Raw genomic sequence first — 24,447 nt, 5'->3', positions numbered from 1 at the left:
CTTGTGTCCTGAAGCAGGAGGGTTTATATCCTATATATCTTTTTATGCAATCCAATGTAACTAGAGACGTTCTAGTCAACTATACCAATAGCTAATTGTTTTAGACATTGTCACTTTCCTCTGGTCATTCAGATCAGCACTTACGCATATAAATGCCTGTTTTATGCACCACCAGTATGAGGTCTGGATAGCCTACTAAGGCATTCAAAACCTGGCCCTATAGATATGCCTCCTAAAGGTTTTCTTTTTTCATTTAATGTCAAATATACAATCCAAACTGTGAAATGTTCACCATCAAACTGACTTGTAAGATAGCTTTTAAATAGGGCCGTCAAGCAATTAAAAAAATTAATCATGTTTAATTGCGCTTTTAAACAATAATAGAATATCATTTATATAAATATTTTTGGATGTTTTCCACATTTTCAAATATATTAATTTCAATACAACACAGAATACAATTTTTATTATAAATATTTGCACTGTAAAAATAAAATAAATGGTAGTTTTCAATTCACTTAATACAAGTACTGTAGTGCAATCTCTTTATCATGAAAGTTGAACTTACAAATGAGAATTATGTACAAAAAATAACTGCATTCAAAAATAAAACAATGTAAAACTTTAGAGCCTGCAAGTCCACTCAAACTTACTTCTTGTTCAGCCAATCACTCAGACAAACAAGTTTGTTTACATTTGCAGGAGATAATGCTGTCCACTTCTTGTTCACAATGTCACCTGAAAGTGAGAACAGATGTTCTCATGGCACTGTTGTAGTCCATGTTGCAAGATACTTACGTGCCAGATGCGCTAAAGATACATATGCCCTTTCATGCTTCCACCACCATTCCAGAGGACATGCATCCATGCTAATGACGGGTTCTGCTCAATAACGATCCAAAGCAGTGTGGACCGACGCATGTTCATTTTCATCACCTGAGTCAGATGCCACCAGCAGAAGGTTGATTTTCTTTTTTGGTGGTTCAGGTTCTGTAGTTTCCGCATTGGCGTGTTGCTCTTTTAAGACTTCTGAAAGCATGCTCCACACCTCGTCCCTCTCAGATTTTGGAAGGCACTTCAGATTCTTAAACTTTTGGTCGAGTGCTGTAGCTATCTTTAGAAAGCTCACATTGGTACCTTCTTTGTGTTTTGTCAAATCTGCAGTGAAAGTGTTCTTAAAATGAACAACATGCTGGGTCATCATCTGAGACTGCTATATTATGAAATATAAGGCAGAATGCGGGTAAAACATAGAGCAGGAGACATACAATTCTCCCCCAGAGAGTTCAGTCACAAGTTTAATTAACAAGCGTCATCAGCATGGAAGCATGTCCTCTGGAATGGTGGCCAAAGCACAAAAGGGCATATGAATGTTTAGCGTATCTGGCATGTAAATAACTTGCAATGGTGGCTACAAAAGTGCCATGTGAATCTCTGTTCTCACTTTCAGGAGACTTTGTAAATAAGCGGGCAGCATTATCTCCCGTAAATGTAAACAAACTTGTTTTTCTTAGCGATTGGCTGAACAAGAAGTAGGACTGAGTGGACTTGTAGGCGCTAAAATTTTACATTGTTTTGTTTTTGTGTGCAGTTATGTAATAAAAAAATCTACATTTGTAAGTTGCACTTTCACGATAAAGAGATTTCACTACAATACTTGTACAAGGTGAATTGAAAAATACGATTTCTTTTGTTTATCATTTGTACAGTGCAAATATTTGTAATAAAATAATATAAAGTGAGCACTGTATATTTTGTATTCCATATTGTAATTGAAATCAATATATTTGAAAATGTAGAAAAACATCCAAAATATTTAATAAATTCCAATTGGTATTCTATAGTTTAACAATACGATCAAAACAGCGATTAATCATGATTAATTTTTTAATAGCAATTAATTTTTAAGTTAATGGCATGAGTTAACAGCCCTACTTTTAAAACGTTCACCTTGATAAACAAAATATCACAAGAGAGGACAGTAAGAACTAGCACAACATCCTCCACCAGTAAGGAAACCAGGCACACCACAAAAGATAGATAGCAAGAGATGGCAGGAAATGGAAAATCTCTCTCACAATAAGAGCAAAGTCCCAGTGCAGGGTTCAAGATATTTAAGCTGCAGAAAGATTCCTGCCTATATCTCTGTCAAAGGAGAGTTTAATACCAAGTAACTTACTTAAGATACATGTAAGTGTAAAATTCATGAACCAAATAGATGTTAAATTAGATTCACCCCCTGAGGTTCCCCTACCATTTCATTCTGCAGGACACATTGGAACAGAGGACCCCTTGCTTGAACTACCCACGACTATTTCTCCAATCGTCCGGCTGCGGTTTCATTCTGTGGACATCTATGAACAGGCTCTGCAGACCACTAATTGCCCAGGAGTACTCTTAGGGAAGCAAACTTTACGATGTGACGGGCTCCCTGCATGGTTATCCTTGGAGAGCTTCTGATTGCCTTTTAAACTCTTCTTTGCACCAACACCTCTCTCTCAACCCCTTCTCTCCTCCCAGCTCTACACCCTCCTTACCGGCTATCCTTCACCATGACTGAAAGGTCAGATCTTCTCCTTTCTCCATGGAAGTAGCCAATAAACATCGCACACATTTTCACCTCCTTTGCAGGACCTACTTCATCCATGTTACATGTGGGATTTTCCAACATACTGGGGGAACTGTCTGTCCCCCTCCTGTCTGCAGGTTTTGCTGGTTCCAAAAGTAAGCTCTGATCTAATGTTAGTTTTCATCACACTGCCATATTATTTTTATTTCCCCCTCTTTTTTGCTTACCTGCATTAATTTCTGGGATATTGCTTTTCAGCTGTGTTGCAAATTATCAAATGAATCAACATGTGTCTGTTACTATCAAGATGTCAGTGAACCTTTGCAGAACGATACTGCTTGTACTACTCCCAGCCTCGTAAGTAAAACCCAACCATTTTCCTTTAGGCCTACGTGCAGAACCATTTCGTTATTACCCTTATCTTCAGTGGAGTTTCTGATCTGCAACATAAAAAGCCAATTTCAAAATCGCGGAAGCAGTGAAACCTTGCCCTGCCCTTGAGCCCGAAAATAGACAAAAGGATGAGAATACCATAAAGGTGGAGGTGCAGGTAGCCACAACTGCCAGACACAACAGCCTAAAGGAGTCCATTGTAAAAGGTCAGCTGGTTTTGTATACGCTGGTATACCACGCTGTCAATGATGGTCTCAGAAAGCACTAGTAAACATCAAAAGTACTGCACTTTGTACAGAAAATTGGGTTACTGTTGTATCAGATGCAGCCATAAACCAACTTACTGGTTAAGCTGCCTTCTTATTTCATATTTCAGAGTAGCAGCCGTGTTAGTCTGTATCCGCAAAAAGAACAGGAGTACTTGTGGCACCTTAGAGACTAACAAATTTATTAGAGCATAAGCTTTCGTGGACTACAGCCCACTTCTTCGGATGCTCCGAAGAAGTGGGCTGTAGTCCACGAAAGCTTATGTTCTAATAAATTTGTTAGTCTCTAAGGTGCCACAAGTACTCCTGTTCTTCTTATTTCATAACCATCCCTAATTTTAGACCCAAAGAGGGTTATTTAATAGTGCTCCAAATTCTTCAGGATAAGCTCACTCTTTTTTCCATTCCATGTACTCTCCAGTCCCCATTCTGGCACAAGGAAAAACATGGCTGCTAAGAATGGAGGCATCACTGATTGGATGCTCACAGGTCTGCAGCTTAAATGGATAAATCACTTGAGAGGGTCAGAAAATGGGTATTTTTCCCTGGGAGCATTTTGACAAGACCAAGCATTTTTGTTTTCATCAAAATTTTCAGTGTAAAGTGTCACTTTTTCTTCAAAAAACCAAAAATGGTTTCGCTTTTGGCAACCAAAACTGCAAACTTCCCAAACCCAAACCCTCAGTTTACAGGTTTCTGTTGAAAAAAAGCCGTTGAGGGAAGCAGACCCTTCTGTGAACATTTGTTTCATCACAAATCAAAATTTCTGTTAAAAAAAAAAAGAAGTTTTGATGGACTATTTTCAACCAGCTCCATAATCCACAAAATGGTCAGACTAGCAGCATTGGGGAGAGAAGGCCTCTATTCACCACAGAACTGTGGGAGTCCAAGCATTTACCACATGCTGCCCCTCAACCCTTCTTCCACAGGTGTGTAAATATTTTCATTGTGGGGGGAGAATGCAAAGAGGCACACGCACTATCCCCTCCCCCCTGTCTGCAAGATCCATGCCTCTGTTATCTCTAAGATTGTCTTGGTGCCCTCTACATGGGGCCAGCCTGGAAGCATTAGCTGGGACGGAATACAGCTCTCACAGGGAGCACATTATACCAGTGCCCCATAGATTACAATGGCTTCCAGTAGATATCTGGGTACAGCTCTAGGTGATTGGTAAAGCTCATTGTCTGAGCCACATGCCCCCTAGAGACTGCCTCCCTCTTTGACTTGGCAGTTGAGATCAAGCTGTTTTATTGTAATTTATTGTAAGTGCACTGACAGAAGTTCAACAGAAATCTTGTATAAATATCCCTGTGTCTGGAATAAATGATGTGTGCAATCAAAAATGGAGGTAATTTAAAATGGTGGCTCTATATGACATCCATAGGTATTGCAATGCATTAGGAACTTGGCTCTTGGAGAAACTGCAAAGTGCATGGATTTCAAGGCATGTTAGTTGGTTATTCCAGCTAAGGAAAGAGGTAGAATTGCTACATAGCTCCTAATAAATTCCTTATTCTCTGTTACATCCATCTCCAATAGGAATCTTTCTCTTAGCACAGTCTTCTGCACTGTGGTGGATGAACCACAGGCTCGGAGAGGCTAGCTCCTGGCCCAGCCTGTAGAGATATTAAAGAAGGTACTAACAGTGATTCCCCCAAGTGACAGTGACCCCCCAATAATTTGTCCCCCACACTTTAAAATCCAACAGTTTCACCAAGTACAAAAATCTCTTGGGTCTTCTGTTAAAACTTGTAAGCTACTGTCTGTAGAAACCATTGATTGTATCTGTCCTGTGAAAGATACTTTATCACTATGTAAAACTTACAAACAAGTTAATTGACTTTGTTCTTGAAGTAATTGATACAATGTAAACAAACGCTATAAGCCCTGAAGTGACTTTCACTTCATTGTAACAGCAACGGCTCCTAGGAACAGACCCCCACCCTCTGTGATTAAAAGGCTGGGAGTCTCCAATGAATTAGCACACCCCGAAAGTGGTGGAGACAGTAAATTAAAATATGGTTAAGGTATGGAATGTATGTTGATGAATGCTTGATGTACTTGAATGGTTAGGGAGGTGCCAGCCTAGAAAGGGAGTATCCATCGGCCGAAGAATGTGTAAAGTGGACCACCAGAACCCCCGGAGGGTAAACTGGGACCCACCCCATCACCTGGAAGGATGAGAAACACAAACTTTGGACAGTGTGGAGCCACCAGGAATGTGCCCAGGAATGTGCCATCCGCTGATTGAGTCAGCAACAGCAGGATGAAACAGCTCCCACAGACTAACTTAGGAATTAATTCCTATAAGAATGGACTCTCAAGACTGAGGATTTTGAGTCTCCAGTTCTGCTGCCAACCTCCAGGAGCATCAGGTGCACCTGACACAAACTCAGCTCCATCTTCATGACCAAGCTACCTGGCCAGTAACTTGGCATGAGCAACTTCTAGGCTGGTAACTATAACACCTATACAGAACTTGAATGAATGATTGTGTGAATGAATATATATGTGTGTGTGTGTGTGTGTGTGTGTGTGTGTGTGTGTGTGTGTGTGTGTGTGTGTGTGTGTGTGTGTATAAGAAATAAGTAGTGATAGGAATAAGTAGTCAAACAACGTTGTTTACTTTTATCTTTTGCTTTATCATTATATTTACAATAGATGTGGCATCTTTGCCTTATCCCTCTTAATAAGATCCTGCTGGTTTTTATTCTGTTGGTATAACTAGGGTTACCATACGTCCAGATTTTCCCGGACATGTCTGGCTTTTTGGGCCTCAAATCCCCGTCCAGGGGGAAATCCCAAAAAGCCGAACATGTCCGGGAAAATAGGGAGGGGCCGGCGCTGCTGGGTGCTGGGCCAGGGGCTGGGCCAGGGCCGGCGGTGCTAGGCTGGGGGCTGGCCTGGGGGTGCGGGGCCAGGGGCCGGGCCGGGCCTGGCGGTGCGGGGCCAGGGGTGCCGGGCCGGGCCTGGCGGTGTGGGGCCGGGGGTGCTGGGCCGGGGCCGGCGGTGCGGGGCCGGGGCCGGCAGTGCTGGGCCGGGGGCCAGAGTGCTGGGCCAGGGCCTGGGCCGGGGCCGGGGGTGCTGGGCTGGGGGCCAGGCCGGGGCCAGGGGTGCTGGGCCGGGGGCCGGGGCCGGGGCCAGGGCCAGGCCGGGGGCGCTCGGCCGGGGGCCGGCCCGAGGCCGGAACCCCAGGAGCCGAGCCAGACTGGAGACGCTGGGGCCGGGGCCGGACGCCGGAGGGAGCCGCTCGGTTGGGGGGGCCAGACTGGGCCGTGCCTCCTCCCCCCACCCCCTCCAGCTTACCTGCTGCCTGCTTCAGGCTTCCCGCGAATCAAATGTTTGCAGGAAGCAGGGGAGGGGGCGGAGTTGGGACGGGGGCATGGGTGGGGCTGGAGGCGGGGCCGGCGCCCCGTGGAGTGTCCTCTTTTTGGACACTCAAAATATGGTAACCCTAATATAACAATCCCACCCTTCCCCCTGAGGTCCCGCCCCTCCCACCCCCCCACCACCTTCCCCCGTGGAAGCCCAAAGTCGTTCCCCACATGACCGCCAGCCCCTCTCCTCCCCCTCCTCCCCCCGCAACCCCGGGCTGCCCGAGCACCTCCAGCCCCAGAGCACCAGGCAGGAGGCAATGGAGCTCCTAGCCCTGATCCAATGAGTGGGCGGGCAGCGCACAGCCCTCCCACCTGCCCTGGAGGACCAGGTGGGCAGCACACAGCCCTCCCCTCTCCTCCCCCCCAGCCCTGGAACACTGGGCGGTGCAGCCCCAGTGCCCGGGGCTCCCCCAATGCTGGGCGGCCCCAGCCACCCCAAGTCCCAGCTGTCCTAGCCCCATCTCCCGGAAGAGGAACGGCCTGCCTGGGTGGGGGCCAACTAGCAGCAAGCAGGAGGGGGCTTCGGGGTGGAGCGTGGGCTATTTGGGGAGGCACCGCTTTTCCCTGCCTATGCTACTCATTGCCCATGCTTCTGCCTCAATGGGAATTTGCATAACCCAACACAGTTATATCTGAAAGAGCTGGTACTGAGATAACTAGGCTTGGAAAATAGTCCAGGAGTCACTGAGAACCTAATGGTTTAACTGGGCTACACCTGCACCCAAGGGGCCGATTTTCATTTTATTCTATTGACATTTACATGCAGAGCAGTATAAATGGGTCTTAATGTAAATGAGAATGTTGCCCATAATAGCTATACCGAATGGAGTCTTAGGTCTGATTCACTATGCATGACTCCTGTTTAACTCCAGTTCAGTTCCATCAACGTCAGTGGAGTTGGTGGCAAATAACTGGAACAACATGATAAATCAGGTCAGGGAGAACAAGTGGGATCTGTTAGTTTAATAAAAATGGCCTCTAAGTAGAAAGGGGAGATGGAGAAAGAGGCCTGGGAGAAACTTGGAAGAAAGGCATCCCTGACTGTCTGCCTCCAAAATGCTAGGTGAGTATGAGCTCATTTGTTGTTCTGAAGTAGGTAGAGATTTGTTCTGATGGGGTCTCAGGGATCAGATTATACTTTTTTATTGTGTTTATCTGGAATCTACCGCTGGGTGAAGGGAACTTTCTAATGGAAACTAAACCCAATGTGTAAGCAGCATCTGAATGCGCTTTCCCCTGACATCTAGTGATAAACTGGGGGGAAAGACTTCAGAACCAGACTGTATTTGCATAAACACACCTACTCTGCCCAGGTATTCAGCAGACAGAGTTGTGTTGCCAAAGTGATCAATTTTGGCTGGTGTTGGGTTACAAATGTAAAATGGGTTTTTATTGGGGCAGCATAAGCTTCAAGCCACCTACAAGAACAGTAGAAAAAAAATAACTCTTCAGAGCTCTTCAGACAACATGTAAATATCACTGCATACTCAGTCGGAGAATACTCACATTTACATGCCTCATAAAGCAGAGCTTTATTGGGAAGAGAAACCTCCCCCCTGCTTTTTTTTTTTTTTAAACGTATAAAGCTGTGCCTTTCATATGAGCTATACAGACAGCTACAGCATCTGCCATCCGAATTCTCACAGAGCCTTGTTCCTTTGGTACAGAACTTCTGTACACCTTGAAAAATGGTGGTTACAACATTCCAAAAGTAGACAACTCTACCCCATCCATTGTAATTGCTGTGATCGTCTCGGCAACTGAGGCTGTTGTCGCGATTTGGATATATGCTTTCATTGTGGCCATGAATTGCATTGAGTGGGTCAAAAAAGAGATGCTTGACCACAAGTGATAAGATCTTTGCCAGTAAAGACTTCTCCGGGTTTATATTCTTATGCACATTTATGCTACATCTTTTCTGCATGTCATACTACCCTCGGATGTATCACAAGAACTATGTGTACAAAGCATTCAGAGGTGGCTTCTGGTTTCTAATTTCTTACAACTTCTGCTCTGCTGCCTGTCTTGTTTTTTTTACTGTGTGCAGATTGCAAACTTCAGCCATCCCTTCAATACCTGTGTGACAGTGTACCCCATAAGGCTTTACAGGGAGGGGGTGCTTATAAATGTATGGATGACATAACTGGAATATGTTTTGTGCTGCCTGTGCCAGGTAACATATCTCCGTAAAGGTTATGGTCTACTATATCTATTCATCCTATTTGTACATATATATCATTTTCTACTTGAGGTTAAGAATATGGGCTGTATGCTTGCTTGGTTTCTAAGTAAGCTTTGGGAGGCATTTGGTCAGCTTCTTTAGGAAGGAATTAGCCAGGTTAAGTACCTGATCAGGAAACACTTGGAGAACAATACATCTTGGAATGCTCCAATCCACATAAGAAGTCTTCCTGGAGACATGCAAGATACCATGTGGACAATGGCATTGGCTTGTAAAGACTGAGTCATGCAGGGGCATGTGACTTGCCCAGGTGACTCCAAAACTCCATCTTGGAGCTGGACTTTGCATAGGAGGGAGGAGGGGGGTCCCCACCCACAAGAGTCTATTTAAACCCGTGGGAGACCCCTCCATGTTGTCTTCAGCTGGCTAAAGAAGGAGCCTCTCCACACACCCCACCCCCCCCAGGATACTTGAAGGAGACTGAAACAAAGGACAGTAACTACAGGGGGTGTGAGTGATTGCTGGACCCAGGCTAAAAGGAGATTAGCCTGCAAAAGGGAGTGCTCTGGAACTGGTGAGGAAATTATCTGTATTTAGTTTGATTAGACATAGATTTGCGCATTTTATTTTATTTTGCTTGGTGACTTACTTTGTTCTGTCTGTTACTACTTTGAACCACTTAAATCCTACTGTCTGTATTTAATAAAATCACTTTTTATTTAGTAATTTACTCAGAGTATGTATTAATACCTGGGGGAGCAAACAACTGTGCATATCTCTCTATCAGTGTTATAGAGGGCGAACAATTTATGAGTTTGCCCTGCATAAGCTTTATGCAGGGTAAAACTAATTTATCTGGGTTTAGACCCCATTGGGAGTTGGGCATCTGAGTGCTAAAGACAAGCAAACTTCTGTGAACTGTTTTCAGGTAAACTTGCAGCTTTGGGGACAAGTGATTCAGACCCTGGGTCTGTGTTGGAGCAGATGGGAGTGTCTGGCTCAGCAAGACAGGGTGCTGGAGTCCTGAGCTGGCAGGGAAAACAGGAGCAGAGGTAGTCTTTGCACATCGGGTGGCAGCTACCAAGGGGGTTTCTGTGATCCAACCTGTCACAACCTGAAACCCGAGAATCTCCAGGCTGATGACACGGCTGCTCCTAACTTCTGTGTTTTCATCTTTCCCAAACTGCCTTTCATGAATATTTCCAGAATACACTGTAACCATTCCGTTTCCAGCTTCTCAGGAAATAAGACAATGAAATACATTCCTCTGAAAACAGATTTGTTTATATGCCTTTTTTCCTGATTCACTGGATTTTCCATTGTTTTCACCATATTCATCATGTCAGCCTTCCTTTTCCTCTTCTCTCTCTGGAGACACAGCGGAAAGATGCAAAACAGCTCAAATGCTCATGGCTTGTCCTTCAATACATTCTACTATCTTGAATTTGGGTAATCCTAAACTAGGGCTCTAAATTATCTAAGGTGCAGGAGATTTGTTAGGGGAAGGAATTTCGTAAAATTTCCCTCTGTTGTTCAGATGGACGCAAAGAGAAATTAAAAGATTCATGTAATCCAGAACCCTAAGTGTTGATTTTTCTGTCACAGCAGTGTGAATCAGGAATAGTGCTACTGATTTCAGTGGTGCTGTACCAGTATACACCTGTTGTAAAGAGAGAATTGGGCCCCTATTTTAGCTTTCTAGTGGTAGGTGCTTTGGTTTGCTATTTTGACCTGCTCCTAGCTGTTTACTTAGTATTAAGGGAGAAATCTGGACAACAAACCTGAATTTCTGTAGAATACTATTTTGTTATCTTCCTGCCAAAAAATACTGTTTTGGGGGAGACATGGTTTAGTTATGAATTCATCATTGTCATACCTTTTTTACCCCTTGAAGAGTAAGCCTCCACTCAAGTATGCAGTAAATGGAACATGAAATATCATGAAAAGGGGCTTATGAGAGAGATCTATTACAGAGTAGAATTGTCTGCTTTATTATTATCTTGCATTTATAAAGCACTTTCCATCCCAATGGAACATCAATTATTCACAAACTAGGGCAAATAGTACCACTACATACAGTACCACTGAAATGCAGCTGCCTCTGGGTATAGGATTACACACAATGGTCATATTAATATTAACATAATGTTGCAGTCTATGAATGTTGACCAAGGACACTGAAATACACTCCTTCATTAACATCCCCTCGGACCACCAAACAGACAGTAAACTGCGTGGAACTCAGTGTATCACCTTGAATGGATTAAATGCTCTCTCAATCCTGCCCAGTATTGACCAGATTCATACTTGGGCTTGAGGGAGTTTACATATTTCAAACAAGAGGCTTAGATCAATTCCTTCTTTCAAAAAACAACTGGTGATTTTCAATGTTCTCAGATGACCCCAGAAGCAGAGAGTAATTAGGGCCTATTCCCGAGAGGCAGTGATCAGCCCCACAGCTCACTGTGATTTCAGTAGATGGTGCAGATGCTCAGCACACCTTAGGATCAGGCCCAAAGAGAGTAAGTAGAAAATAACTGATTAAGAAATTAATTCTCTCTCAGAAATTAAAGCAGAAAACTTGGCTTCAGACTTGAACATCCTGGATGTGACATGAGACAAAAGTCTGTTAATATATTAGACAGACAGGGCAGGTGAGGTAATATCTTTTATTGGACCAACTTCTGTTGGTGGAGGGTACATGCCTTTAGGCTACACAGAGCTCCCAGATCCTTGGTTGCATCTGAAGAGCAAAAGTGCAACTGCGGGGTGGAGTATTACAAAGGCCACGTCTACATGACAAAATCATGTCAATCTAACTTACATCAGCATGCAGCCCCCGCAGTTATTAAATTGCTTGTGTGTGCGCACACTCGGTTTCTTGTGTCAGTGGTGTATATCCTCACCAGGAGTGCCTGTACAAGCCATTTACAATGCACACTTCACTTCTCTACAGAAGAAAAAAGACAGTAAGCTATCTAAACTCCTACCTGCCACAGGGGGCTACAACAGTGGTACCCTCAACTCATCTAACAACATTGTCAATCTTTCCAACCACACACTTAGCCCAACAGAAGAGTCTGTCCTATCTCGGGGACTCTCATTCTGTCCCACCATCCCTGAAAATTTAACACCATTAATCTGGGTTTGAATAGGGACTGGGAGTGGCTGGCTCATTACAGAAGCAGCTTTTCCTCTCCTGGAATTGACACCTCCTCATCTATTATTGGGAGTGGACTACATCCACCCTGATTGAATTGGCCCTGTCAACACTGGTTCTCCACTTGCGAAGTAACTCCCTTCTCTCCATGTGTCAGTATATAATGCCTGCATCTGTAACTTTCACTCTATGCATCTGAAGAAGTGAGGTTTTTACCTAAAAGGCCATTACCTGCTTAATTGGACATTCACCAGCAAGCGGGGAAAGGGATAAATAAAGTATTTATAATTCACCTGAAGGACAACTTGCAGAGCAGTATGCAACGGACTGCTGACCCCATGACCCAGCAAAGACTTTTCCAGTACAAAGGGTCAGAGTATTAAAAAGGACAGGAAGTGAAATCCTCACCACCTCTCTCCTTCTTCCCCCACATCTCTGCTCACAGCAGCAAGATCAATTGAAAGACAAAGGTGCATCTTTGAACTGGGATGAGTGGTCCTGGCCTACAGATTTTCCAGCCAGTTCAGACTGTGGAAAGCTTGTGGGTAAGAGAGACCTTTTTGCTTCTTAGCCTTGGTAAAGTTTAGGAATTAGCTTGTGTGTTTATCTTTTTATTTCTTTTGTAACCAACTCTGACTTATATGACTTATCACTCAAAAGCTGCCTTTCTCTTGTTCATAAACTTGTTTGTTGTTTTAGCTAAACCAGTGTGTTTGGGAAGCTTCCATTTGAAACAACAAGGCCGGTGCATATTCATTACCATATTCATTGCACTTTGGTGGAATGATGAACTAATTATGAGCTTGTACGGTCCAGTGGACTACTGAATAGGACAGGATACACACTTCTGGGGGGGCAAGGCGGGGACTGAGGGATATGCAGGTGTCACCCTGTATCTATTCAGAGGTGGCTGGGTACAGCATTTGTGTACTCCACTGGGAGTGACTTTGCATGAGCAGGCTGGGAGTGGCTGTTTGGCCAGTAAAGCAGTGTAAAAGGCACTGGGCTGAAGAGTTAAGGGGACATAGCAGTTCAGGGTTACACCCTGGGGAATGTCACAATCAATTCTTCCAGATTATTCTGGGTTTTCTATTTAAATAGCTATCATCCTCACAGAGCACACAAGCTAATCCAAAATCTTGGCTCCAAATGCCCCATAACTTTTGGGAATGTTTGCATCCAAATCCAGATCTAAACTCGGCAACCCAGGCCTATTGTTGTTTCGTATTACTCAGATATTGACTGCATGGCTTATTCACCAATCCAAATCTATATTCTTTAACACTGGGAAGCACTGTGGGATACAAATGTTTAGGAAAAATGTCATAAAAAGTAAAACTGTTTTGCAGCAGTGCAATGCTCAGACTAGAATTTAATTCACAGCTACCCATAGCATTTTAGTGGGACATTTGGTAACTATTTTTTATTGCAGAGGCATGAACTTCAGGTCTCCTATAAGGCCGTTTAAACATTATTCTGCAGAAGAGCTGGGTACTGAGTTATCAATATTACTCATGGATATTTGCATTGTTATTCAGTAAGAGGATACTCCTCACATCCACTAGAAAGCAGGTGCTTCGTTCTGATGAGACATCTCTGAGGGGCTTTTTTCCCCAGCTCTGTTTTCCATGTGTTATACAGAAAGAAGTGTAATTCAGCTGTCTGAGTCTAATGGCACAGCACTGCAAGAAGATCTGCTCCTCTGGGACAGAACTTCTGTACATCTTCAAGAACTGGAGCCACTGGTATAAATCTTTCATAAAATCAGTATCAAATATAGTTGGCCTGGTGATCCTAGTAACTGAGGCTGCAGTTGGAATTCAGGTACACACTTTCATTGAGACATTTGTGAATTGCATTGATTAGGTCAAACTGAGATGCCTGTCCTCCCAGGCGTCTCCAGGTTTTGCTTCTTCCGCATAGCAATAGTACAGATTTTCTGTGTGATAATCTTTCCTTGGATCTGTTACATGAACTCTACATACCGAACACTCAGAACTGTCCTCTGGTTCACTGCCTATCTGTGTTTTTTACTGTGTGAGGACTGTGAACTTCAGCCATCACTTCAGCCTAAAACTAATAATCTCCAGGCTGGTGCCATGGTGTTCCTCACTTCTGTGCTTTAATCCTTTTTTTCTGTGATATTTATAAAATACAATAAAATCGTACTATTTCTAACCTCTCAGAAATTAAAACTGAGGAAGAACTTACACTGGAAACACTTTTTTTCTCTGTGTGTTTGGGGGTTTTCCCTGTGTTTCACCATCTCCACCATTGCAGCCTCTCTCTCACTCTTCTCTCTCTAGAGACACACATGACAGACACTAAACAGCTTATATTGTTTCACAAACCCCAGCACGGAGGCCCATGTTCTGGCAGTGAAAAGTATAAATGTCCTTCATCATCATCATCAATGTTAACTTTACAGCTATGCTGAACATATGCCAAAAATGCGCAAAAACTGCATGAATCTTCCCTGTTTAATCATTGTAGATGCTTGGCTGTTGAGACAATCCATTATCTTGATTCTGAGCCATCACACACTGAAAAAGGCATTGACTTGGGGTCTGCACCATGCAAGGGGGTGAGGTTGTTTGGGAGAAGGAACTTAACAAAACCTCCCTCTGTCTTTCAGGTGGGAGCCATTGAAAAGCAACTCTTTTCTCTTGAATAGATTGTTGGAATATAGTTGCCACACTATCTGCTAGTGCAAACTGGCTCAGCTCCCTTGACCCTACTTCTTGGGTAGGGTGACCAGATTACATGAACAAAATATCGGGACACATGGGGGGGACAGGTCCGGGGGGGGGGGGGGGGAGGGGGGAGGCAAGCCAGAATATTGGGACAAATGGTGTCCGTCGGGACACAGGACAAACGACTGAATATTGGGGCGGTCCCGATTTTATTGGGACGTCTGGTCACCCTATTCTTGGGTCTTTTCTCAGACTGGTGCAAATCAGGAGTGTGGCAGGGCAGGGGTAAAACCTCCTTTAAAGCCCTGTCAAAATGCTGGCTGCGGTCTGCTCTCTGGCCAGGAGGCCAGGGTAGAGACACAGGTATTCAGCAGTGGGCCCAGCTGCAAGCCCTAATCAGGGCTGGCTCAGAGGAACGTGCTAAGCTGACTGCTGACAGCTGGGCTGAGGCACCGGAGGGCTATAAAAACCCTGAACAAGCCTCAGAGAGGAGCTAGACTGGGAGGAGACAGGAGGGCAGTATCACGGTCTCCTTACCAAACCGGGACGCTCAAAGGCAGGAGACCCTGGGGAGGGTCTGCGGGGTGCTAGCTGTTGGGAGACTGGGGAACTGCATGAACACTGTAAATAAAGACACTGGGGTGATCCAGCAAAAGAAGGTGTGGAAGACTCTTTATTATACCAGCCTAAACTCAGGGTGCAAGCACAAAAGTGGGAGAGCCTGCACAGACCCTGTGACAAGGAGTAAGGCTACATTTTAGTCACAGGTATTTTTAGTAAAAATCATGGACAGGTGTCAGGCAATAAGCAAAAATTCACAGCCCATGACCTGTCTATGACTTGTACGATATACCCCTGACTAAACCTTGGGTGCTCTGGGGCAGCTCGGGAGGTACCGCAGGTGCTCTGGTGGGAGAGGGCGTGGTGGTGCACGGCCCAGGACACCCGGTGGTGCTGGGGGGAGATGGGCAATGGCGCACGGCCTGGGACCCCTGCTGCTGCTCAGGGGGTTGGGGGGCATGTTGACCTGAGACCACCGCTGCTGCTGGGGGGGAGGGGTGGAAGGAAGGGGCGTGCAGCAGCCCGAGACTGTCCCAGTGCAGCTGGCCCAGGGGCTGCTCAAGCTACGCAGGCAGCCCCTAGGCCAGCCACACCGGCTCTGCAGACGTCAGAGGTCCCGTGGCTTCTGTGACAGACTCGCACCCTGAATCAGGAGTAACATGATTGAAATACTAAAAACTACACCAGTGTAAAACTCTTGTTAAGGAAAGGATAATCAAGGAGACTCTCAGTCCCAGATACCCCAAGAGCTATCACAGGAGAGTGAGTCATTTTGTTACTCCCTGCCTCCAGCATGAGGGAGCCTTGTTTGTGCTTAGCTGGATGATCTAATGCCTGATCCCACCAGCCTTTTAGCCACGCTAGCACTCTCCTCTAGACTATGCCAGCCTTTATTTTGCCTTGTAGGCTAACAATAGGTGCACCCCGACCCTCACACCAAGCATCAGAAGCTTAAATAGATCACTGACCTGACTAGTTCAGGTCTCTGTTTAAGATCAGGTCAGGTCTCTCTTTATCTTTCTGATGCCAAGTGGGATGCTGGGTCTCCCACCTGCTCCTAATTTAGTTATTGGTGGGTATAAATTATGCAGTCTCACACATTAGCAGTCTGCACTGTACTTTAAAAACTTTTACAGAATTTAGATACCACATTCTAGGCACATGAGATTAGATTAAAAGATAGAGAAATGGATGATACACCACTCCTAACCACTTCCCACTGAAAGCGTTGTATGCAGCACATCACAAAGCATCCAGGGTAAAGCCAAGTGCTTTCACACTCAAGATGGGCCTGGGGTCTGTTAGAATTTCCTGCTTTACCAGTTCCCTCACGGCATTCCTTGGTTCTAAGAATTCTGAAGATCACTTTGTGTTTTTCTATTGAGTACAAAGTGTATTTTTCACAATCTTTCCATTGAGTTCTCAGCCTCTACCTGTCTGGTTCAATCAAAATTCCTTCTATCCTGCTGCCAGGCTATGGCCTGCAGCTCCTCCACTAAACCTCAGCTCTGGAGAAGAAAGAAAACATCTTGCGCTGAGCATGTGCAAGAGGAATGCAGTGAGCCCACCCCTTTTGGCAGGGCATGCTACTGTAGTTCCCTGACTCTGTTGTCCTTCCAAGTGTCAGGAATAATCTATTCACACCCAAAGTCTTTAAACAACACTCCCCTCACCTGGGGTCTAATTTATTAAAGAAAGTTTGGTTCCCTTACATTCAGGGCTCCAGAGTGCTTCTTGGGACTGGGTGATTTCAACCTGGCCTCTCCACCCTACAAACTCTCCCCTTTGGTGCAGGGTTTTCTCAGCTCTCCTTCTCGCTGAATTCTTCCTCTTGGCAGGCTTTCCTTGGCTGGGGTTGGACTTTCCTGTCTGATTCACCCACCCAATCATCATTTCTCAGGTGGGTCTAATAACCTCAAACACCTGTTGTAGCCAGCTGGGAGAGAGGGAACATTGCGCCGCCCTCTTTGCAGGAACAATAGCCTGGGTTTTCCTACTACTTTCCCTCCCAGACACTAACTATGCCCTGAGACCATTTTTCTTTCAGCAAATGTCCACCTCCCTCCCCAGATGCCTGGAATCAGGTAACTGGCCTTCCAGACTGCCTCCTTCAGCCGTGTTACACATTGTAGATACAATATGTCACACAACAACATTGTTACACATCCCTGTTACACATTGTAGATACAACATGTCACACCAGGTCTCATTCTATTCTATTCTAGTGGTGCAGTGGGAACACATTATAGCTAAAGTTGTATCACGATATCTGTTTAAAAGGCCGACCATTCTAAGCCCCCTAAAATCTACATGCTTAGTTGGATTCCTTTGAAATTTGGAGTGCCTCAGGAGAGTGCAAGGTAAGGTCAGAGATCCACATTTGGAGTCATCTGAGCAAGGGGTTCTGGAGATTTAAACCCTGAAAAAAATAGTCATCTTAAAAAAAGTTTCTAGGTGGGAGTTTTTTTAAACCAAAAGTTAAAGATCAAACTATGTGGGTCAAATAGTTTCAATCAGTTGAGTTTTACCCAAGGTAGTGCATGGCACCCACTAAATATTTGGGGGACCCTAAGGAAGAATGGTATTTGAGAAAATGTATGTTTTTACACTGTGCATGCACCAACACAGAAAAACAGCTAGAGGGTTTCCATTCCCACCATTTTATAAGCTCTCAACTCAACTCCGGTGAGTGCTCTAAAATCTAAATGGTTACTCAGATTTTTTTTAATTTGGCATGAGGGGTAGCATTAAATCATATTTTGGGTCATTTGACCTAAGGGCTCCCAAGTTACAGGCCCCTCTCAAAAAACTGGTTTCCTTCTGCTGCCTTGTACTGTTAGAGATACTGAAGACTGCATGAACTGCAGACCTCCCGCTGGCTGTGAATTCACCCTTCAGATAACATATTGCCTAATATATCAAAAATGTATACGCTTGGACTGAGGCTAAGATGGAAATAGGAGACAGATGTGTTGCAAGTCTCTGGATAAGGATAAAAGGGGTACAAAACAAGGGTGGTGTCATGGTCGGGGTCTACTACAGATTACTAACCAGGAAGAAGAGGTGGATGAGGCTTTTTTTAAAACAAAATCATCCAAAGCACAAGTCTTGGTGGTGATGTGGGACTTAAAACTACCCAGACATCTGTTGGGAAAATAACACAGCAGGGAACAGATTATCCAACAAGTTATTGGAATGTATTGGAGACAATATTTTTATTTCAGAAGGTGGAGAAAGCTACTAGGGGAGAGACTGTTATAGATTTGATTTTGACAAATAGGGAGGAACTGGTTGAGAATTTGAAAGTGGAAGGCAGCTGAGGTGAGAGTGATCATGAAATGACAGAGTTCATGATTCTAAGGAATTGTAGGAGGGAGAACAGCCAAATAAAGACAATGGATTTCAATCAGGCAAACTTTAGAAAACTCAGGGAGTTGGTAGATAAGATCCCATGGGAAGCAAGTCTAAGGGGAAAAACAGTTCAAGAGAGATGGCAGTTTTTCAGAGAGACATTATTAAGGGCACAAGAGCAAATTATCCCACTGTGTAGGAAAGATAGGAAGTATGGCAAGAGACCACCCTGGCTTAACCAGGAGATCTTCAATGATCTGAAACACAAAAAAAGAGTCCTACAAAAAGTGGAAATTAGATCAAATTACAAAGGATAAATATAAACAAATAACACAAGTATGTAGGAACAAAATTAGAAAGACCAAGGCACAAAATGAGATTAAACTAGCTAGAGACATAAAGGGTAAGAAGAAAACATTCTACAAATACATTAGAAGCAAGAGGAAGACCAAGGACATGGTAGCCCCATTATTCAATTTGGGGGGAAAACAATGACTGAAAATGTGGAAATGGCAGAAGTGCTAAATGACGTTTTTGTCTCAGTTTTCACCAAGTTTAGTTATGATTGGATGTCTAACATAGTGAATGCCAGTGAAAATGAGGTAGGATCAGAAGCTAAAATAGGGAAAGGCCTGATGAAATACATCCTAGATTACTCAAGGAGCTGACTGAGGAGATATCTGAGCCATTAGAGATTATCTTTGAAAAGTCATGTAAGACGGGGGAGATTCCAGAGGACTGGAAAAGGGCAAATATAGTCCCAAGCTATAAAAAGGGAAATAAGACCAACCCAGAGAATTACAGACCAGTCATCTTAACTTCAGTACCTGGAAAGATAATGGAGCAAATAAATAAGCAATCAATTTGTAAAAACCTAGAAGATAATAAGGTGATAAGTAACAGCCGGCATGGATTTGTCAAGAACAAATGTGTCAAACCAACCAGATAGCTTTTTGACAGGGTAACAAGCCTTGAGAATGGGGAAGGGAGGTGGGGGAGTGGTAGACATGGTATATCTTGACTTTAGTAAGGTTTTTGATACTGTCTCACATGACCTCCTCATAAACAAATTAGAGAAATACAACCTAGATGGAGCTACTATAAGGTGGGTGCATAACTGGTTGGAAAACAGTTCCCAGAGAATAATCCATCAGTCAAGCTGGAAGGGCATATTAAATGGGGTCCCACAGGGATCAGATCTGGGTCTGGTTCTGTTCAATATCTTCATCAGTGATTTAGATAATGGCACAGAGAGTAGACTTGTAAAGTTTATGGATGATACCAAACTGGGAGGGGTTGCAAGTGCTTTGGAGGATAGGGGATTAAAATTCAACATGATTTTAAGGGGGGAAGGATAGTTCAGTGGTTTGAGCATTGGCCTGCTAAACCCAGGGTTATGAGTTCAATCCTTGAGGGGGCCATTTAGGGATCTGGGGTAAAAATCTGTCTGGGGATTGGTCCTGCTTTGAGTAGGTGGGGTTGGACTAGATGACCTCCTGAGGTCCCTTCCAACCCTGATATGCTATGAAAAAAAAATTGCACACATACAAAATGGGAAATGACTGCCTAGGAAGGAGTACTGCAGAAAAGGATCTGGGGGTTATAGTGGACCACAAGCTACATATGAGTCAACAGTGTAACACTGTTGCAAAAAAAGCGAACATCATTCTGGGATGTATTAGCAGGAGTGTTGTAAGTAAGACACAAGAAGTAATTCTTCTGCTCTACTCCGTGCTGGCTAGGCCTCAGCTGGAGTGTTGTATCCAGTTCTGGGCACCACATTACAGGAAAGATGTGGCCAAATTGGAGAAAGTCTAGAGAAGAGCAACAAAAATTATTAAAGGTCTAGAAAAAATGACGTATGAGGGAAGATTGAAAAAACTGGGTTTGTTTAGTCTGGGGAAGAGAAGATTGAAGGGGGACATGATAACAGTTTTCAAGTACATAAAAGGTTGTTACAAGGAGGAGGGAAGGTGAATTTTTCTCATTAATCCTTGAGGGATAGGACAAGAAGCAATGCGCTTAAATTGCAGCAAGAGAGGTTTAGGTTGGACATTAGGAAAAACTTCCTAAGTGTCAGGGTGGTTAAGCACTGGAATAAATTGCCTGGGGGGTTATGGGAGGTCCAGAGAATACGTAGTCCTGCCATGAGTGCAGGAGACTGGACTAGATGACCTCTCAAGGTCCCTTCCTGTCCTACCATTCTATGATTCTACATCTAAGAATACATCAATCACAAGCCCCCACCTAGGACCAAAGGGGTTTTGAGCTGAGTCACTGGAGGCTGCAGCAATTTGAGAGTCACAGTGGTAATTTCATCTGGGGGGAACATAACAAAAGTATTGGGGGGTGGGGGGATGAGGCATGTGAATGCTTCTTGGTAGGGGAGTGGTATTAGGGGTGTAGAAGTAGTGGAAGGGGCTTGGGGCTTCAGCAAGGGGAGGGTGGCTGCTCTGGGTCGCTGCCTCTGTGCAGCGCAGCGTCTGCCTGGAAAAGCCCGTCTGGGGAGGTGGTAGTGGCCCACCCCCTATGCTCCCTGCCCAGGCCTGGCTACCAGGGAGTGGGGCCGAGCAAGCCAGAAACATGCCGGGTGGAGGCACAGCAGGAGAAGGACAGAGTCTGCCTCCCCTCCCCGCCCCCCCCCCGCAGGTAACTCTGGCCGGAAAGTGTTGGGGGGGTCACTGAGGAAGGCACCAGCAGCAGGTTCCCTCTACTCAGTCCAAGCTAGGGGTATTGCCTGCGCACCTCCCCTTGCTGAGGTGTCTGTGAGGGTGCAGGAGCTCTGGGGAGACACTGAGGTGCTGTGGGTCTGGCCCAGCCTGGCCCAGAAGAATGTTCCCCACTCCTGTGGCGCCAGCCCTGGCCCAAGGAGGTGGGGCTGGAAGGTTCCTCCCAGAGGCAGCACATGGAGCAGTCATGTGCCCCCCCCCCACCTTTACATTGTGTCTCCCGCCTCCCAGTATCAGCAAGTATGAGTTGTCTCTGCCAACCACTGCCTCCACCTTCTAGTGGAGGCACACCTAACACACTGACTGCACCTGGCACGTATGCAAATAATTCCTATTGGCTACTGCCAGCTCCAGGAGAACAGAGGGTAGGTGGCATGGACATATTGTTGGGGTGGCTTTGTTCTTTGATAATGTTTGAGGGAATCCTGTGGGTGAGAGTGAATGGGCTGGAAAAGGAGGTGAAGAATTTGTACATTTCAGCAACTGTGAGGTTGGCAGAGTAAGGGGGTGTGTGTTACTGGTCACATTGGGGCATTGCTGAAAGAGGGAAGAGCTAAGGTTGCCTAGGCATTTCCTGGTTTTCAGAAGTTTGAGTTTTGCTCAACTCAACCTTTTGCAAGGGGACGACATACCCCCAGGTCACCTTCACTCTGTGTTAATTGTAGTTTGTTGCCATTGAATTCTATATAAGTTTATGGGCCAGCCATATCACCATAGTATCTGAGCACTTTCCAATTGTGCATTCAGCTAAGTAAATAACATGTGTCACGTGTGGTTCCTTCTTTCACTCATCTCCATCCTACCGAGAGAAACGGTGTGTGCCTTGTAAGGTTTTGGTAGGGATTTTTTAATATATACATACTGCTCTGTGTTCAAGCAGGCAGGTTGAGGAGAGTGGAGTTGTCGACCACAGTCCTCATGCCGGAGCCTTAGGTAATCTTTTAGATATGCTGGGGTTCAGGACTTTGAGCACCTTGAAGATAGGGACCAAGACCTTGAACTTGTTTCAACATTCTATGGGAAGCCAGCCAGGCCTCATGAACTTTTCATTCATTACAACAGACTAAACACATTGCAAACTGACCATGCAGAGTATTTTACTTTAAAATAATCAAATCTGACCTGCGCAGTTTCCTCTCTTTCTGCTATTATTTAGTACTAGAGGTGGTTCAAAACCAAATCACCTGATCAGAACACCACTGAAATCTGGAAACGTCGGAATCCAGATCTGGACTTTGCAACTGACAGCTGTCTTTTAAATGGGCTGCACCAAGGCCTAGATTCAAATGCTCTTGAACTTTTAGGAATGTTGACATCCAAATCCAGATCTGAACTTGGCAACTCTGGCCCATCCCTGTTTCATAATAGCAATGCATTTATTCCTCTGGTTTCTCCAGTAATGCACATCTTTATTTTTCAGCTGTGTAAATGTACTGAAGTAATTCAGATTTCAGACTAGAAAGCGAATGAACACAAATGTAATATATTAGTGGGTTATGTGGTATATGTTTTATTTAGTTTGTATTATTCGGGCATAAACAGAAGGCCTCCTAAAAGATCATTTTAAAATTGTTTTTACGCTGTACACAGCTCTTCAAAATGAAAATGCAAATATACATTGTAAGAGAATACGCCACAGATTTACATTCCTGGTCAAGCAGATGCTTCATTATGAAGAGACATCTCTGAAGGGTTTGTTTTCCCAACTATATAAAGCTGTGTTGTCTATAGGAGATACACAGACAAGAAGATAGTGCATCTGTCACCCACATTCCAACAGTAAAACGTTGCATGACGAATGTTTATTTCAGAGCCAGAACTTTCTTAAAGAATGGGAGACAATGATTGTAACTTCGTAAAAGAGGATGACATCACTAACTCAAGTATAATTGTCCTGGTAATCTTAGTATGTGAGGCTTTTGTCGGGATGTGGATAAATTCTTTCATTATGGCTGTGAATTGTGTTGAATGTGTCAAGCAGAGGTGCCTGTCCTCAAGTGACAATATCTTGGCTGTCCTGGCATTCTCAAGATTTTGCTTCTTGCTCAAAACAACTTTACAGACTTTTTGCTCAACATTTTACCCAGAGATCTATTACCTGCACTCCGTGTTCCAAGCATTCAGAGCGGTCACCTGGTTTTTGAACTCTTCCAATCAATGGTTCGCTGCCTGCTTGTGTGTATTTTACTGTGTGAAAATTGCAAACTTCAGCCACCCCCTCTTCATCTGGCTAAAATTTAAAATCTCCAGGCTGGTGCCATGGTTGCTCCTGGGATCTGTGCTTTTCTCCTTGTTCAGCAGCCTCCCTTTCCTTAATGCTATTTACAAAATAGAGTGTAATGATTTCAATTCCAGCCTCAAAAGACATTATAATGCGAAAAATGTCACAGTGGAAACATCTGTGTCTCAAGTACTTTCTATCTGTGGCACTGGATTTTCCATGGCGTTCACCATATTTATCATTTCAGCCTCTCTGTTGTTGTTCTCTCTCTGGAGACACACACAACAGATGCAAAACAACTCAAGTAGTTTCAGGAGCCCCTGCATGGAGGCCCACATTCAAGCAATGAAAACTATCGTGTCTTTCTTCCTCATCAATATTGTTAACTTTATAGCTTTGCTGACCTTGTTGACGAATATATATCAAGAAACATCTACTGCCAGCATTGCTTGTACAATCATTGTAGATGCTTGTCCATCAGTACATTCCACTATCTTGATTCTGAGCAATCCCAAACTGAAAAAAACATTGATTAAAGTTCTGCATTATGCAAAGTGCAAGAGATGAGTAGGAGACAGAACATCATAAAATCTACTTTTGTCCTTCAGATGGAATCCATTAGAAGAAACTCAGGCTTTTCTATTAAAAAAACAATTTAATCTAGGGTCTAAATTCTCTGCTGGTGTGAAATGCCACCGATCCATGTGTCTTTCAGCTCAATTGTTCTCCCAAGTCAGTATATTTAGAAGAAACTTAATTGAAAGCAATTGAGCTGCAGTGATGTAAAACCAGTGTAAATGAAAGGATAATTTAGGCACCTATTTTAATATGTCTCCTGGTATGTGGTTTGCTTTGGTGTTTTGAAAAGACTTCTAGCTCAATGGAGGAATCTGGGAAATAAAAATTAATCTTTCCAGAAAATAATGTTGTTGTCTCTCACTTCAG

At 44.2% G+C, this 24,447-nt stretch overlaps 1 protein-coding gene across 1 annotated transcript; it reads left to right on the top strand.

The window, feature by feature from the left end:
• The first annotated feature begins 23,112 nt into the window (after positions 1 to 23,112).
• LOC101931684 (taste receptor type 2 member 40-like) lies at positions 23,113 to 24,069 on the top strand. Its single transcript, XM_042848663.2, has one exon. It carries the CDS (start codon positions 23,113 to 23,115, stop codon positions 24,067 to 24,069), a length of 957 nt encoding a protein of 318 aa, XP_042704597.2.
• The last annotated feature ends 378 nt before the right edge of the window (positions 24,070 to 24,447 follow it).

This window comes from Chrysemys picta, chromosome 3, assembly GCF_011386835.1.
Source record: "Chrysemys picta bellii isolate R12L10 chromosome 3, ASM1138683v2, whole genome shotgun sequence".
Lineage (NCBI taxonomy): Eukaryota > Metazoa > Chordata > Testudines > Emydidae > Chrysemys > Chrysemys picta.
Note: the sequence above shows the minus strand (reverse complement) of the source record. Positions and strands in the feature narration are given on the sequence as shown.